At 43.4% G+C, this 18245-nt stretch overlaps 2 protein-coding genes across 5 annotated transcripts in view; both read left to right on the top strand.

Annotated features, from left to right (window-relative positions):
• PPP1R42 (protein phosphatase 1 regulatory subunit 42) overlaps positions 1-18245 on the top strand; it is a 433409-nt gene that overhangs the window by 142798 nt on the left and 272366 nt on the right. The gene's annotated exons all lie outside the window — the stretch shown is intronic.
• Positions 7501-14195, top strand: CUL1 (cullin 1). Its single transcript, XM_069220284.1, has one exon. The coding sequence runs from the start codon at positions 8427-8429 to the stop codon at positions 10755-10757; it is 2331 nt and encodes a 776-aa protein (XP_069076385.1). The 5' UTR covers positions 7501-8426; the 3' UTR covers positions 10758-14195.

Here is an 18245-nt window from a genome sequence, read left to right as displayed (position 1 = left end):
CCTTAAGCCAAGGTGCCTTGCTGCACCTGATGGTACCCACCCAGTCCAGTAGGTCCCCTTGGTGCCACCTCATTGAAAAATTGTGTCCACTCATACTGAGATTAGCATTTTGTAGTTGTGAAAGAAGATAGAAATATTTCTACGGGGTGACTAAATAAGTGGCCATAGTGTAATCCAACCAAGATTGAATCAAGATGTTGAATACTGTTATGTTTCAGTTGTTGAGGATGCAAGACAAAAGGGTACTTCAAGATCTTGAGTTGACTTCTGCACTTATATTTCGAGTGATAGATTGGTGTTGAGGTGGATGTGCAGATTGCATATGCCCTTTGGTGGGAATGGAGGAGTATGCATAGATTCAGGCAGGAGGTTGTGAGCCAGGAAGGAGATGCTTTTTGGAAGGATTTATCTTCAGGAACTTAGAAAACCTCCACTACCGTGTTGTAGTAAGGCAATTACTCTTTCCATCTTGGGCAAGGTTCAGATTTGTACTCAGATTAGACAGGATAAATATGATTTGAGTGCCCGTCTATATATATATATGCTGACCCCTAATGGTTGTAGAAGAGTGAATTAAAAGCGATATAGACATGATTGACCTTGTAGTTCAATTGCTTAGGTGTGATATGAAAAGATGATAACTTAGTGATCTGCTAATGGTCAGATAGAGAGGCTGTAACCCGTGTGACTCAGCAGCCCAAACCCAGCTTCACTTCTCCTAGGATTTGTTCAGAATTGAATGACATATGGTGTTGAAGGGTGCTGACAGGTCTAAAAGTGTCAGTGTCCCAACACCCCTGTTGTCCACCCTTTGACAAAGATCAGCCAAAACCAACAGAATCACCAGGTCTGTACTGTGTCCTGTCTAGAATATGGCTTAGAAGGTGTCAAAGTTTAAAAACTGTTTTTTCAAAACTTTGCCATGTAATGGTACAAGTCGAATTGGCCGAAAGTGGTTGAGAGCTTATGGGTCAAACAGGGCCAGCTTTAGTGCTGTGCAACCGGTGCAGCAACTCTTGACACTGACTTTGATGCAGGACACTGTGTTTAAAAATAACTTATGGGTGGGGTTTAAAAGCTTGTGAACTTCTTGTGCATCCAGCAGTTTTGGGGCAACAGAGAAAATGTTGAGATAATTGTGGTGATTAATGTTACTGCTGGTTAGAGATCAGAATTTTATGTAGTGGCAGTAGTGCAGTGAAAAAAATGAAATGTATGTCAGAAAGGGGCTATGGAGAGGTGAGGGGCACTGTTGGAGAGTGTTAGTGAGGCAATTTGTGGAGGAGGAGGTAATGGAGAGGTGGGGGGGGGGGCAAAGAAGACTACGGCACCAAATGCCACCAAAGCTAAAGCCGGCCCTGGGGTGAAGGGTGTTTTTAAAAATTGTTTTCTGAGTGTCATTTTTCCATGTGATGTGGAAAATACCTTGTCTTAAAGAACAACTAAATATGCCCAGGAGTTGAGTTTTGAGAAAAAGGGAAGTTGCATCAAAGTATCTGGGCATAAACTGTTAGGATGACAGCTTGTAACAGTGGAATTAAGACCAGCCCCATCAATTGGTGTGAAAGAGTTTAAAATAATCACAGCCTGGATTTTTTAAGTTGTCACAGAAAGGTTCTCCTGTGTAGGACTATGTTCCGTTTGGATGTTGTCCTATAATAGTGTACACTTATTGAAGAAGAATTGTGCAAGATTATTTTATAGTTCTTTGGAATGTTGAGATGTAGCTGAGAGCTGAGGAGGGTGAAGGAGATTGTTTTTCCAATACAATATGGTATAATTCTTTCAATAGGGTCAAATCTGATAAGAGAAGTAACTTTTCTTGGATTTGTTGATTTTAATTATAGGTGGTAGCTATGTTCTATTCTTTTTAAGTACAAGCATTTGTTCCTTTATCCATGTTTCTTATGTTTAGACATGTAAATACTGCCTGTGCTGGTACAATACTGGTGAGGTGGCAACCCTAGAGGCCTGATCTGACACCCCAGGGCCTTAGAACCATAGGCCAGCACTGGGAGGTCCCAGGAAACAGGATTGCATCACCTACAAAGCCATAACTGGCACACCTGCCTACTTGGATGATATGTTCTCCATTGCCAGTAGTACTCCGCATCCCTGCCAAGTACCACGCATCAGGTGTTATACTAACGCAGTTCAGTGTGGTGGTCTGCATCGCCACACTGAAATGCAAAAATCACACATTTTAATTCCTCTCACAGGGGTGAAGCTGGAGCACCTATAATGGGCCATACGGAAAGCTGTGGCAGCGTGCTGTGTGAGCTATTCCCCAGCATGCTTGGGGCTGTATCATCTTCTCGTGCTAACTACTGTGTTACAACATAACACAACACCCCAACACCACAGCAGCTTAACTCTGTTACAGCAAGGAAGAGGATTTACTCTCAGTAACTGTATGCCCAGTGGTTATTATGGAGACAGTGTGGGACTGTCGCACAGTTGTCTGACTCTTTTTAATAGACGCGTCGGTCATCCTGCCACCCATGGTTTGAGCAGGCGGCATTCAACGTTTATTCATTCGGGCAGCAGAGCGGGCGGCATTTCAAGATAATCTGCACAGCTGCAGTATAATGGCGCAGCTGAGCACACCGCTCTTGCACTACCATGGCGGCACCAGTATGTACCATGGGCAGCCCGGACCCAGACTGTGGCTCGTCTCACTCCGGGCCCCATCAGCGCCGGCTCGTCCTGAGCCTGCTGCCACCTTGAAGGGAACTGCTTGCCGCTTTCGGATGTGTGTGCTGCGGCATAATGATCATCCCACGGGCGGGACAGATAGACTCGGACTCAACTCTACCTGCACTGCTGCAGGGCCAGGCTGCTGTGCTGTGAGAGTGCACCAGTCAGTCTTTAGAGGGGCCCACCTAATGATACAGCGCCGGCTCTACTAAAAGTAAATGCAACTCAGAATTCCTGACATGTGAAGGCAGCATGCTATCTATTTGTCCTCTGTATCATTTCTATTGTATGATTGACTCACTTGCTGTGAGCTCACATGAACTAATACAACGTGATGATCATTTGCAACTTCGTTGTGAAACTCACGGTAGCAGGCGTCATGGCACGTTGGGCCCTGGGGAGGTCGTTCACTGACTCAGCTATGCTAGTGTGTGTCTGAGCTCTAAGTAAAAAGCCTTTTTGAAATAAGACTGGTGCAACTGAGCTTGCTTTAGCGGGCGGCCTGCCAGGACCCGTGGCAGATGGCTGCAAACATATTGAGTATTTTTTAAGTGTAGCTGTGACTTTTTGATTAATACATCCTGCCTGGCTGTGACTGCTATGTGTGCCTTACAGCCTTTCCTGAGACTTGCCCAAACATGCTGTGCACTGACTGCACCTGTGGTGGGCCACAAGTTAGCTGACTATAGTTTATGATATAGGTAGGCTGAGGAAGCTGAGATCCATGTTGGGGCCTTTCACATCCTGTTACTCAGCTCGAGTGACCTGGTCCCACGTGGGACAGAGTGGCCTGGAGTTCAGTGATGCTCCTCTGCTGGTGCATCATTATTATTTGATTCATTGCCAGGGAGGAGCTGGGGGGCCAATGTTTAACAGTATGATCAGTTTACAAGTGCACTATGTGCTTCCATTTCTGGTGCTTTGCAGCAGTTTTAAGATCTTCTTAGAGTTTCTTGTTGCTCAAATGGGTGTAATTTCTGATATTTATGTTTCCCTCGTCTTCATTGTTTGCGACAAAGTGTCACTCATAGTTGTTGAAATCTCACTCATAATTACCCTGAAATTATGAAAATGTCACACATAGCAACCTGAAACCTTGGCAGCTATGACTCAATACACCCTCTGCAAGGACAATTTTCTGACAGAAAATGAAGTGCAGAAAAATAAAAAAACAGCAAAAAGGCTATCTGGGGAGTCCCAACCCAGCTCCAATTTACAAAACAGCTGAATGCTCTTCTCTTTAAAGAACACTACGTCATAATGCAATAACAGTCCACCAACCAGCTACCCATGTTCTTATGTTTTGAGTGTGTCTTTGATTATCTCCAAGTTGTCTTTTCCTAGGTTTTCACTATGTAAATACCACCATACATAATGCATATAATAATACACTAATCTGGAACTAATTTGTTAACATTTGGTTAATGATATATATTTTGGCAAGATTGAGGCGAAACTTTTCCACCCAGCGTGACCAATCTATTTCCCCTTAACAGAAGTTTGGAAAATACATGCCCTTATTGTAGAAGTGTTATTATTTATGTTTTTAGTGTTTCGTTTATTTTTTTTATTTTTTACAATGTTGCTTTAAGATGACTACAATTGATGGCACTGCCTGTGATGTAATTTCTTGGGTTCTCACCTATTGTATGCAAATTAGTGGGGCCTCGTACATTCACCTTCTGCCTAGGCCCCTCACATCCTTAAACCGTTCCTGCGGGTGAGTCTCTAATGGTGAGTTGAGAGATATACATGGAATTTTTTACTGAAATAGATCACCGTATGATTCCATGTCACCATGGGTGAAATACTCCAGTCTTGCATTTGGCCTATACTAATAATTTTTGTCAGATGCATTACTTCATGCATGTGTTACTTTGTTTAACGAAAACCAAGGACTGGAGCACCATGTCTTTGCTTAAAAAGAGCCATCCACTAACCTTATTCTTGAGTTAAGCCTGGCGTCTTTTTATGCTTCACATCTAAGGAAAGAGTTTCAGTGCTATGTGTGTGCTTCTGCTATCCCGTCTTATTTTGGAATTGGACATAAGGTTTAGTGGTATTAATGCTTGTGAAAAGAAAATGTGATATCCGCCTCCATCAGTACTTCTTTCGCTTGATTAAGACAAGTTGATCTTCGACAACAAACATGCGACTTAAATGGCCCGAAGTAGATGTAGAGTCCAGCTGGACTCGTTCTAGTGTTTCTGCCAGCCACTCTGCTGAGGGCTGGTCTTACATGTGCACCCCACACCCACCCAACACAGGCGTCACCAGTCAGGTGACCCTGCCAATAAAAGGGGCCGGGCGCACGTGCCTGAGGCCAGTTAGTAGTACCCTACCACTGTGTCTGCATCACGTTACTTACCAGCATGAGGGCCTAGAGCCCCATCCTACAATGGCGATGAGGGTGGGATGGGGCCCTAGGCCCTCATTCTGGTAAGTAACGTGACGCAGACACAGTGGTAGGGTACTACTAACTGGCCTCAGGCACGTTCGCCCGGCCCCTCAGCATGCGACCTGTGGCACGACGCCACATCGAGGACGAAGAGGAAGATGCACCAGAGGAGGTGCAGTGATAGGCCCGTGTGAAGCAGCATGCGACCTGTGGCATGACGCCACGTCGAGGACAAAGAGGAAGATGTACCAGCAGAAGTGCAGAGCAAGGTCCATGTGCCGCAACATGTGACCTGTGGCACGACGCCACACCAGGGAGAAGAGAGAGTGGCATGATGCCAACAAGAAATAAGGAGAGGAGTGTGACAGACCGGTCACACCACAGATCAACTCCATCACAGGTGTGCAAGTGGAAGGAAGTAGAGTGAAACAACTGAGGAGTCGTGCGATGAGAAGGTATCCATCAGCACAAGACAGTCACTGGGGTGAGCAGACGTCACTGAAGACAGCGATGTGGGTGGTCCCCCACGCTTCGCAGTGCGACCGTCCTCTCACTTGTCACTTGGCTGCTTGGCTGCAATGGCATCCCTGACGCCAACTGCACAGGCCACACAAGACCCGCCAGTGGCCACGACGTCCATCAAGTGGTCCTTCCACCGACGAAGATGACGCCACCTGGTTTGGTCTGCAGAAGGACGAAAAACATCATCATCATCATGAGGTGCATCGACCAAACACCGAAGGAACACAGCACCACCTGAGTGGAGACCGTAACAAGAACCAACGCTGACAAGGCATGTCTGGCAACGTAGAAACGTATCATCTGAACACCTGCCATGAGCCCCGTGAACCAGACACCTGCCGGTGAGAGCAGACCAGATAATTTGGACCATCCACCCTTGGGGTTGCACAAGACTTGGACGTGGCCCTGTTGGGAGTTCAGAGAGACTTCTTTGGCGTGGCCTACGTTGGCCCGCATAGCCCACGCAGTCCCGCTGCAATCCAGGGACTAGGGCCTCCAACGAATTCCTGTGAGAGCGGAATCTCGCTGAGCGAGAATGCATATGAGACAGCTCCACGTCAGGCATCCGGAAGCATGGAGGTCTCATATCGAGAGACTGGTCACCTGAAGACTTTGCACTATGGCCAGAGCACCTGAATCCAGATGGTTTGAGCAAGTGGACCCTGCATCAACCACCCTTGTGGCTCCATGTGAGACTCAGATGTGGTCCTGTAGGCTGTTCCTCTGAGATGTCTTTGCTGGGCCTGAGATAGCCCGGCACAGTCCTGTGGAAGCCTGCGAAAGGGCCTCGAGGAGACTCCTGCTTGATGGAGGTCTGGCACGAGAGGGAAGACTGCCGCTGGACTCCCAGGTGCCCCAGGCCGTCATGTCATCTGCAGTTTTAGGAGGTAGACAATCTCCAGAGTCAGAATGCCGTCCAGAACTGTGTACAGTGGACTCCCCACTGCTCCAGATGCACCCGCATCAGAAACTATAAATAGACTTTGACCACGAGCCCAGGCAGGACCGGATCGACAATATCCAGCGAACTGTGAGGTCGTGGACAAGCGATTGAAGTATCTGGACTTCATCCACACAGTGTTTGTGCCCAGCTTTACCTGGTTAAATTATGGACTCGTGCGGAGGTGTCTGGGTGCTCCCAGCTGCACCATGTCCACTGCAATTCTGCAGTCTGCCTTTTCGAGGCCGAGAAACTGATTGTGGTGCTTTGGTATTGTTTTCTTTTACAGGTTGGACTTTGTTTGGTTCCTCAATAATGTTTGAGAGGGATGTAGAGTCCAGCTGGACTCGTTCTAGTGTTTCTGCCAGCCACTCTGCTGAGGGCTGGTCTTACATGTGCACCCCACACCCACCCAACACAGGCGTCACCAATCAGGTGACCCTGCCAATAAAAGGGGCCGGGCGCACGTGCCTGAGGCCAGTTAGTAGTACCCTACCACTATGTCTGCGTCATGTTACTTACCAGCATGAGGGCCTAGGGCCCCATCCTACAGTAGCGACGCTGGTTAAATAAAACGGGGCATGAAGTGCTTTTACATTTTTTTTTATCACAGACGCTCTCACTTTAGTATGTAGTTTAACAAACGGTGTTTTCTTTTATTACCTTCATTATCAAAATCATCTTACGGTACTACTAAATGTGAAATGCTTATAAAATGCAAGTATCGGATTTCCCCCGATTCACTTTTCCCTAGTTCTAATGCGCAGCTTCGTTTTCACTACTTCCGAGTGGTTAGAGGTGTCAAGTCGCTACAGAGAACAGAAAGAGACAGCGCTGAAACTTATTTTTGTAGCTATAGTGTTACGAGGATACAAGAGCTACGCCTTGAAACTACCGGGAGCGACTAGAATGTTTCTGACGTCATTTCCTCTACTTTTTCTGATTGCTCCGTTGTCTGACCCGGATGCAGAAGTGCAGCAACGCAATAAGGCCCGCCACAGCCGGTGTACTGCCTACAGAACACCGGGCCTCGCTCGTACCGAGACCCTTTTGCTCGTAACAGTATCGGCCTCGACGCCTGCGACCCCGTGCGCGTGAGTGTCTCGGCGCTAGCACTTACAGCGGAGTGCTGCGCGTGACGCCCGCAGGCACCCGGACTGCGAGGGCGTCCCTGTCTGGTTGCTGCGTACGTCATAATCGTGCGCCGGGGCGGCAGCGGCTTCTTCCGCCTCTCCTTCCCCTTCCTTTCCACTTGGGCCCGCGGCGCCGATCAGCCCGAACGCCTTGAGAGAGAAGGGCGTATTTCGCTGGATGGGACGGAGGAGCTAGACAGCAGTGGACAATGCCGGGTGCCTGGCAACGCACCGCGTCGCGTTTGTAAAGAAACTACCCCCCCTCTTCCGGCTGCTGCGCACGTACCAGCAGCCAGGGTTCGGGCGACGCTTGCGCAGCACAAGCAGGCATCGGCCTACGGCAGCAGGGGGTAGAACCTGAACACGGCTACAACCCAAAACCGTTGTGGCTGGAGAACCAGGACTGTTCAACCCAGACTCTTGGAGGCTGTACGTTTATTTGGAATATGTTTGGACTGCCACAGCCCTGTTTCCTGTGAAGGTGTGTGATCGAAAAAAAACACCGCATAGCTCGCCCATTGAAAACCAAACTCTACCTTGGCACAAAACCTTCTTTGTCGGCAAGTACCAATGGCTCCTTTGCCTTTAAGGAAATCTCACGCATGTAGAACAGTTGTTTTTTTGTGAAGAACGGGAACTTTAAGTGTAGCGTACTGAACACTCTTGTGGATTCGTAAACCTCGAAGCACCTGCCAAAGTAAAAATAAATCGCTGAAAAATTTGCAGGACGTTCAGAATGGCGGTGAATAGAAGTCAGAATCCGCATGGACTAAAGCAGATTGGCCTCGATCAGATCTGGGATGACTTACGGGCTGGCATCCAGCAGGTGTACACCAGGCAAAGTATGGCGCGCTCGAGATACATGGAACTCTATACCCACGTGTACAACTATTGTACCAGTGTACACCAATCGAATCAAGCCAGAGGAACTGGGGTACCTCCATCTAAGTCTAAAAAAGGCCAGACACCTGGAGGAGCGCAGTTTGTGGGCCTGGAATTGTATAAACGGTTAAAGGAGTTTCTGAAGAACTATTTGACAAATCTTCTGGAGGATGGAGAAGACCTGATGGGTGAAAGTGTGCTGAAATTTTACACACAGCAGTGGGAAGACTACCGTTTTTCAAGCAAAGTGCTAAATGGAATCTGTGCCTACCTCAACAGACACTGGGTTCGCCGTGAGTGTGATGAAGGGCGCAAAGGAATATATGAAATCTATTCACTTGCTTTAGTGACTTGGAGAGACAGTTTGTTCAGGCCTTTAAACGAGCGGGTAACAAACGCTGTCTTGAAACTGATTGAAAAGGAAAGAAATGGTGAAACAATCAACACAAGGCTCATAAGTGGAGTTGTACAGTCCTATGTGGAACTTGGTCTGAACGAAGATGACGCATTTGCAAAGGGTCCCACATTGACAGTCTATAAGGAATCATTTGAGTCACAGTTTTGGGCAGATACAGAACGGTTTTACACGAGGGAAAGCACTGAATTCTTGCAGCAGAACCCAGTCACCGAATATATGAAAAAGGCAGAGGCTCGTCTTTTAGAGGAACAGCGCAGAGTACAGGTGTACCTTCACGAGAGTACACAGGATGAACTGGCGAGAAAATGTGAGCAGGTTCTCATTGAAAAACATCTGGACATTTTTCACACAGAGTTTCAGCATCTGTTGGATGCAGACAAAAATGAAGATTTGGGACGCATGTATAATCTTGTATCTCGCATCCAGGATGGACTGGGCGAGCTAAAGAAGCTTTTGGAAACCCATATTCATAATCAGGGTCTGGCTGCCATTGAGAAATGCGGTGAAGCTGCTCAAAATGATCCAAAAATGTATGTCCAAACTGTGTTGGATGTTCACAAGAAATACAATGCACTTGTTATGTCTGCTTTCAACAATGATGCTGGCTTTGTGGCAGCGCTAGATAAAGCTTGTGGTCGATTTATAAATAATAACGCAGTTACGAAAATGGCACAGTCCTCCAGTAAGTCCCCAGAACTGTTGGCACGGTACTGTGACTCCTTGTTGAAGAAGAGCTCCAAAAACCCTGAAGAGGCAGAGCTTGAGGACACCCTAAATCAAGTGATGGTAGTCTTTAAATACATTGAAGATAAAGATGTATTTCAGAAGTTTTATGCAAAAATGCTAGCTAAGAGGCTGGTCCACCAAAACAGCGCTAGTGATGATGCAGAAGCAAGCATGATCTCTAAATTGAAACAAGCATGTGGTTTTGAGTACACCTCCAAACTCCAGAGAATGTTCCAAGACATTGGTGTTAGCAAGGACTTGAATGAACAGTTCAAAAAGCATCTAACCAATTCCGAGCCTTTGGACTTGGATTTCAGCATTCAGGTTCTTAGCTCTGGGTCATGGCCTTTTCAACAGTCATGCACATTCGCTCTTCCTTCTGAACTGGAACGCAGTTATCAGAGATTCACTGCTTTTTATGCCAGCCGTCACAGTGGGAGGAAATTAACTTGGTTGTATCAACTATCCAAAGGTGAACTGGTGACGAATTGTTTTAAAAATAGGTATACGTTACAGGCATCTACATTCCAAATGGCAATACTACTGCAGTACAACACAGAAGATGCCTACACTGTACAGCAGCTGACTGACAGCACACAGATAAAAATTGATATTTTGGTACAGGTTCTGCAGATATTATTGAAGTCAAAGTTAGTGGTTTTGGAAGATGAAAACGCAAATGTTGATGAGGTGGATTTAAAGCCTGACACCTCAATAAAGCTCTACCTTGGGTATAAAAACAAGAAATTAAGGGTTAATATCAATGTACCCATGAAAACTGAACAAAAACAGGAGCAGGAAACTACCCACAAAAATATAGAGGAAGACCGGAAACTTCTCATCCAGGCTGCCATTGTGAGAATAATGAAAATGAGAAAGGTTCTAAAACACCAACAATTGCTGGGAGAAGTTCTGACCCAGCTCTCTTCTAGATTCAAACCCAGAGTTCCTGTCATTAAGAAATGCATTGATATTCTGATTGAGAAGGAATATTTGGAGCGTGTTGACGGTGAAAAGGACACTTACAGTTATTTGGCTTAATTTCTTTAGTAATTGCCTGAGTGCTAACTTGTGTCATGATCAGCTTCTAGTTACAGTATGTGATGGCAGGAATGAAAAAAGACCTTTAAAGCAGCCAAACAACTGTCCCTTGGATCTCTCTTTAAACACCTCAGACTAGGACTTCCATCAGTCCGTCTCAGGTTTGCTTTGGAACTGCTCAGGATTGATGATTTTCTTAAATGGAAATGTGGACTCCATTTAAAGGAGGAGTCTCTCCCTCTCAAATAATACACAAATTCTGACAAACTTGCACAATGTTTTGACAATTTAATTTTTAGTGTTTGGCTTTGGGGAAATTAAAAACTAGGCTTAATTTTGCCACCTGGTCACCGCCATTGAGTCCTCCTGAAACCACAAATCTTTCTCTGGAAATGATCAGAGGAGGTATGGGCACTGCACATTAGTCCTTCCCGGCCCCTTTTAAGGGAAGCAGGCCTGCTGAGTAGTTTGGCAAGGATGTCTTTCATCCCTAGAAGAAAGTGGTTATGGCTGGACTCAATGGTGATTGGCAGCTAACTGCTGTAAGGGTACGTCTGAGCCATGGTTCCCTTTCTTATTAACATACTCACTCCAAGTTTCCTGAGGTCCTAGAAGGTCCGTATACATTGGAGAGCAGGGTTTCCCCTTTATGAAAAAAAAGGAAAGGAAATCAGATGCTAACTTACTGCCTCTCTACTTAAGAATCCAAGAGTTGGTTGCAATTTAATGGATGCCTGCATTAGTGGTCTCAGTGACTGCAGCACTCCTAGAGCAAGTCTGACTGGGCGTGTAATCTGCCTTGAATTTTCACACCAATTTATTTGGATTAAAGTCCTTGAAGGTCTGTTAGCTCGTGTGGGATTTTTGAAATTGTTTATTTTTCCTCGTGGGAATGCCCCCCTGCACCCCTCAATGAATTTTGTCAGCTGTATTACTATACCCCCACCCGTTTTTTTGTTTTGTTATTTAACATAAGTGCACATAGTTAGACTCTACTGTCCATTTGACCATTATTATCAGCTAGTTGTCCATATTCAAGTCACAGTGATGCCTTTCATGCTGAGTGAAATATTTATCTGCTGAGGTGGGTCGTTGAGTATTTCGATCCTGAATGGTTCTATTTTGCTATTGCTATCTGGTCCTAATGGTTAATATCAACCAACATTTTGAAAATGAGGCAGTAACGTTTTCCATACAGAGCCCCCTCCTTTAGAGGGAAACTCCCATAATGGCAAAATATGTTTTCCATTTTCAGTTCTTATGATTTATCCTGACCCTTCATATTAATTGCCTTTTGTTCCTAAGGAGGAAAAGCGTACCTTTTTGAAGGCTTTCATCAGGGATGAGCCCTCTACTTAGTGGACATGACCCCTGTCCAAGCGGCCCTGGCCACTAATAAAGGAGCCCTCTTTCCAACCAGATTTTGCCGCTGGGCTGTAGTAAAGCTCAACCCATCCAGACCACTTTCCCTAAATATCCTTTGGGCTGATTCTTACTCTTGAGTGATGGGCTGGATGGGGTGATATGTGACTCCAGCTTGCCTTTCCCCATATTTGTACCCCAACATGGTTATAGTGATTTGTCACTCAGCCTTTCTATGGTAAGGTGGTTCTCTTCAGCATTTAAGGCAGGTACATCACCTTGGTGGGTGAACGGATGGGGATGACCTTATTTTTATTTATTTTCTCTTCGTAGCATGCAAATTCTATGGGAATGGATGTCGTGCCACTGCCCACATAAATAGCATTTTGCAAGTGTGACTCATTCTCATTGTAACTATAACTGAAATATTATTTTATGCCAATGGACCGATCCACATTAACGTTCTTTGCTGTAAAATTGAATGTAACCTGCCTTTGACTTAATCTATGGGTTAGGTCTCTTTAAACAAAATTGGCAGATATTTAATTGAATGGCATCCAGTCCTCATCTAGTATCTCTGTCCATAGCACAAGAGAGTATGACCATGGCTATTTTTCTGTATAAACTTAATCCATTGTTGTTGATACTAATATGGACATGGATTAAGTCACCAGCCGACATGCCCAGTTTAAGCTTGGTTGTGAACATATTTGCTTTTTTTTTTGATGGTCATTGCAATATTGCTAGCCGTGTCAACACCAAACTTAGACTTGGGTCAGCGAAATTACATTTATGATCACATCATTTGTTAAAGTTAAGATGCCTGGGATTGATTGGTGTGTTTGACATAGCTGTGAGAATAAGCAAGGGAACATGCTTTCCAAATGTCTCAGCAAGGGCATATGTTGCCTAGAATCTTCATTCTGATTTATAATCAAAATTGTGACCTGCATGGCTTGGATTTACTGCTCCTCTGGCAACAGCTTTGTTGTGCTATTGCATTCCCCACCGACCTAGAACATGAGCAACAACTAGAGTCACATTACTTGAACAGTTCTCATATTTTGCAAGAACGTTGTCACTCAATCTAATGCATTTGATGCAATCATTAAAATCGGTTATTTTACCAAGCTCGTGTTTGATCAGGTTTAGGTAGTTAAAGGTGGTGGAAGTTTCATGATAGTATGCTCCTTGCCTATTGGGAAAATGTTATTACCTGCAGTCCATAGAGACACTGGGGCGTTTTATTAACACTGCCCACACTTCTGGGTTAAGAGCCCAGCTCAGGGATAAGGACATCAGAATGGTCACTGGTGTTGCGGTCTATACCTTGTGAAAATGCTATGGCAATGCTTGCTCTAACATTGCTCAACTAATGAGCGTTGGCTTAACATTTTCATCATATAATTTTTGTCCTATTTAATCATTTACTCATTGAAAAGCATTCATGGGCAGTTCATGCACTAAGCCAGTATGCCAGAGTGGCTGTTTGAGGGAGTTGGGTAAAGTGTTTTTGTTTTTTTTTTCTTTCAAAAAAGTGATACTGCTATATAACTCATTTGGATTTTGAGGGCCTGTGAACATGGTCTTATTCGTTAAAGTAAGATGTGGCTATGTAATGTGTTAAAACACATTTTTAACAAGGACATGTTCGAACAACAAAAGTGAAATGTTGCTGTATTGCTATTTTATAACTGTTGTTTTTGTAATGGTGAAAAGCTTAATAAATGATGATGATATAGCCCATGTCTAACTACAGTTTGGCCATGGAGATGACTCATTTGGTGGCAATGTCATCCTCCACATGAACAAATTTCATCAGCCTCAAAGATCACTTTCTCGTCAGGTCTCAAGGCAGAGCGATTCTCCTGGCGGATTCTAGTCTTTCAGGTGACAAGACTCTTGGTGGAAGGTTCATTACAGGGATATGAAAGCAGTTGGATCTTGGTGCTCCAGTCCAAATGTTTATCATAAAGGCTGTATTGTTCAAAGCGGACACACTTATTAGTAAATTCAGAGCATCTGTAGGGAGAGACTCTTCTGACAGAAGACTATCAAATAAACACATCGACATTTCTGGTGTCCTGTGTGATTTTTCTTTTATGGAGACCATTATAAGGCATCCGTTGAGCTATTCCATGTTTGTAGATGCATCTTACAAGTTACTTACAGTCCCATCTGTTGGGTTGTCTGAAATGAAGCGTGCAGCGTTCTGCAGTTGTTCTTTAAAGGTGTTTTGTTCTGGTATTTGCACCGCTGGTTTCGTGTGTTTATGATGCGCTGACAATAGGTGACTTTCCATTTTTTCCCCCCAAGTTTGCTCCACTTACTTTAGTGTCCATATCGCTATGTTTTCGTGGTGCCCTCCTGTCCCCACAATTTGCAACTAATCAGTTCCAGTTTTATCATAATGTTTCTGCATATTTGGTTTTCACAGTTTTGCTATGGTCTTTGAGCCGATTCTTTTATAATTTGTTGTTCTCTTCCTGACTACATAACCTAACAATCTACCAGCTATCATTCCAAAGTCACTTAGTATGTTCCTCTTCCTTTTTGTAATTGACTTCAGTACACCAGTCAGAGGTTATCATTTTATAATGCAGTCATTTTATAATGCAGTGCGTAGGGTTTGGAGATTGAAACTATTTTCAACCACAAATCCTTAAGAGAAAGGTAGCTATAAATCACAAAAGTGGAGGATGTCTTCCAGTAACACATTATTTCGTTGCTACCCTGTTTACTTTAGAGATTCCCTTGCTTCAAGTTGAGATATCCAGGAGCAAGGATTCGAGACTGGATTGACCAAGAAGTCACAGATGGTGGTTTGCAGATATTAGGAGAACCTTTGTTTGGCAGTTGTGTGATTCCAAAATCCACTTGGAAGCTGCGAGAGTGAATGCTAACTATGATGTGCCTTTAAGACATGAAGCTTGAACAGTTCAACACTCTGGTATTTTTTGCAAATTTGATTCTGCGGAAGGACTGTATTTTGGGGCACAATGAACCTCTGAAAATGCAGATCTATTTATTCATGGCTGAAACTGTAAGAACATGATAGGTGCACAGCCCTGATGTTTTGTTTACCGTGATGCAATATATCCGATATCGGCATGGCAAATGAATATACATAATTGTTAGTCATAATTGTGGTATTAAGTTCTTTCACTTGTGAAAAGTTTTTTATACTCCCACTATTTTGAGTATTTTTACATGGTTTTTATACTATTTAGCACAAGTATATGGGCAGAGGGACCAAATGTTATGGATGCTTCAATTACACAGTGGGCTGTAGGCTATGCATTTGAGTTCTAGGAGTGAAGATTCAGCTTTTCATCCACCCAAGATCAATAAAATAAGTTAAAAAAAGAACACCATATTCATTTATAGTTGAGTTAGGACACATTCTCAGGCTCCCAAACATTCCAGTTTGTTGTAGGGGCTCTAGAACTACTCCTTATTTCTCCCAGTTAACATGGATTTGTCCGATGGGAACTAATTTTGGTGATTCATTTTCATACTGAAGAGGTACTTGCATTAAGTTTTGATTACCGTTGTCATGTGTAACTGATTGTTTTTTTTTTTTGTTTTTTTTTTGTCCTTTCTATTTTAAACACGCTGAGACTGCATAGATAAAGCCTATTAACATGTTAATTAGAGCAGTGTACTAACAACCACATGCTTATTACTACAGTGCAAAGGTCAAATTCCATGTTATAACTGCAGAACATTTAAACTAAAGTGAGCAAGCAGTGCTTACTGCCTCCTAGAATGCATATTATATTTACTTTTATAGTGGAAAACAACTGTTGGTAGTCATATGTCGTCAGCATGTTTGGCCTAATGTATGTTTCTGACCCCTTATTTTGTGGGTTTTCTTAGTTACCTTTGGTTTAATACTACTGCTCCTGGAAAACAGCATGGCATTAACAATATATGCTTCTCCGCTGAATGTAGTATGCAGTTTATTACCATTACTGGGGTGAGGCATAACCCACTCGGGGCTTTGCCTTTTGTGAATAATGAGCCCCCTACCACACTTAGAAATGACAATAAATGTGCATGTGTAGCGTATACATATACACCAAGGAATTCAAGAACGAAATAACCCCGCTTAAAACAGCAGCTTTACAAAACCCGATGCAGCGTTTTTCTTTGGTTTGTTCGTTTTTTTTGTTGCAAATCTGATTGGTTCTTGGTGGAATTCATTTTAACAAATGAGCTCCTTTGTGTTTGTATAAGGAGCAATACAACTATGAAATGCTCCGATCTTTCCTCCACCTACGTGGTGCATGTAAAATCTTTCAGCATTTGTTATGTCTCTCCACTTGCATTTCACTAGCCTCGGGATTGTGTGTCCCAGCCTGATTTTCGTAATCGGCTGTACCAAAAGTATTTGCGTAGTTAAATACTGTTTAACACCTAGACAGCTAGTGGCATTCGATGAGAGACACATAATCCAGTGGCCAAGGGATTAAGTAGTTATCGCTGACCCCCAAGCAACACTTTTTCATCAGTAAGACATGGAAGGGCAGCCGTTTAATGTATTTTGAGGCTATCTGGCCTTATGGTCGCTAAGTGCAATCACATTTTCTTTCTCCATTTATTTTGGAATCTTGCAATTCTAATCTTTCACCGTAAATCTCGATGCATTATTCGGAGTCCTTTAGTATACAAATGGGGGCTGCACTAAGGATGTTTATTTTAAACCCAATAACTAGTATTTGAAGGAAGCACATTAATGAGAACACCTGTAAACGGTGGCATTTGTTATCTTTAAAATTACTTTAAATTCTTAATTGAGAGGAATATTTAATATTTTTAGTACTCTGGAAGGTACATTTACTACTGTAGGCTTTTATTTTCTCCGTGTTGTAGCCTGTCTTGTTTGAATTCAAATACATTATTTGGTTTTCTGCTTGGACTAAAAAATGTTTAATGTTGGGCACTGATATAGAGCCACAATGCCATTCTGTGACGTTTTGATTGTGATTCTGTAAACACATATTCGTTTAGAGGACCAGTAAGTTTTTTTTTTTTTTTTTTTTTTTTTTTTTTCTTTCTTTGCACAAATAGAACGAGACAGTTGGCTGTTCCTAGGAGAGTATCTGTGGAAATATGCCGTGGGAGACTAGATGGCTGTTAAGACAGGATGGGTGTAGGATGTGGGAACAGATCAGACTGTGGAGACGTGATGTAGAATGTTGGTGTACTACTGTTATAGGCAGTGGAAGTAGGGGGTACAGTAGCACCCCCAAAATAGCAGTGCTCGGGTTGAGAAGGTACATGAGCAATAAAGGTCTTTAAAATTAGTTTTTATTTTGTCACATTTGCTGTGCTTCAAATGCAGAGATCAAATGTCCAGTTACAAATTCTGGCAAATTGCTTCTTATTTTAACATGGAGATTGGTATTTACTTTTTTCTGACTGCAAAGTGAGAGAATTTTGTAAAATGAACTACGTGACAATCTTTGTGGGGTATAGTGAGTGTGAAAGGAAAGGTTGTAAGATGTAATTTTTTTTTCTCTAACACAACAATGTGTACATTAAATGTACAAATATTTCAGAACATAACTGTTAGTAAAGCATGAAGGACGCACATTTTGTCTAATTCTGAAGTGTGATTTAAACAAAGGTTTTAATAGGATGAAAATAAATCAAGACATTTTATTTGGAGATGCACAAATGATAAATGTTCACTGAAACTCGATTTCTACACCATATTGTTTATATCCTAAATTGTTTTATCAGGAAAACTGTATGTCTGCAAATTTAGTGGCCATTCCAATGGTAAGTAAAAGATGTGGCAAAAACAGGATCAGCATGGCAGAAGTGCTTTTACTGAAACAGTGCCTGCGTGCTGTGGTATTTTTTTAAATGGCCAAGGCTTCTCACCCGTCATCATTACATGACATAGTACAACCATTTTTCAGCGTGGCAGTAGTAACACTTCTCAGTTGCAAGGTAAACTCAAGCCGCAGAGCTTCCACCTTTGATGCTCTTTAGTATCCTTTTAACTTCTAATTCTAATGTTTCCCGAGCCACCACACTTACGAATTATATGAAGCTGCTGCTCTCGGTACTGGAGGAGACACAAAAAGTATGTTCTTCGGGTGCAAGGTTGCAGCA

This window comes from Pleurodeles waltl, chromosome 2_2 (genome assembly GCF_031143425.1).
Source record: "Pleurodeles waltl isolate 20211129_DDA chromosome 2_2, aPleWal1.hap1.20221129, whole genome shotgun sequence".
Classification (NCBI taxonomy): Eukaryota; Metazoa; Chordata; class Amphibia; order Caudata; family Salamandridae; genus Pleurodeles; species Pleurodeles waltl.
The sequence above is the reverse complement of the archived record's forward strand: the minus strand, read 5'-3'. Positions and strand labels throughout refer to the sequence as shown.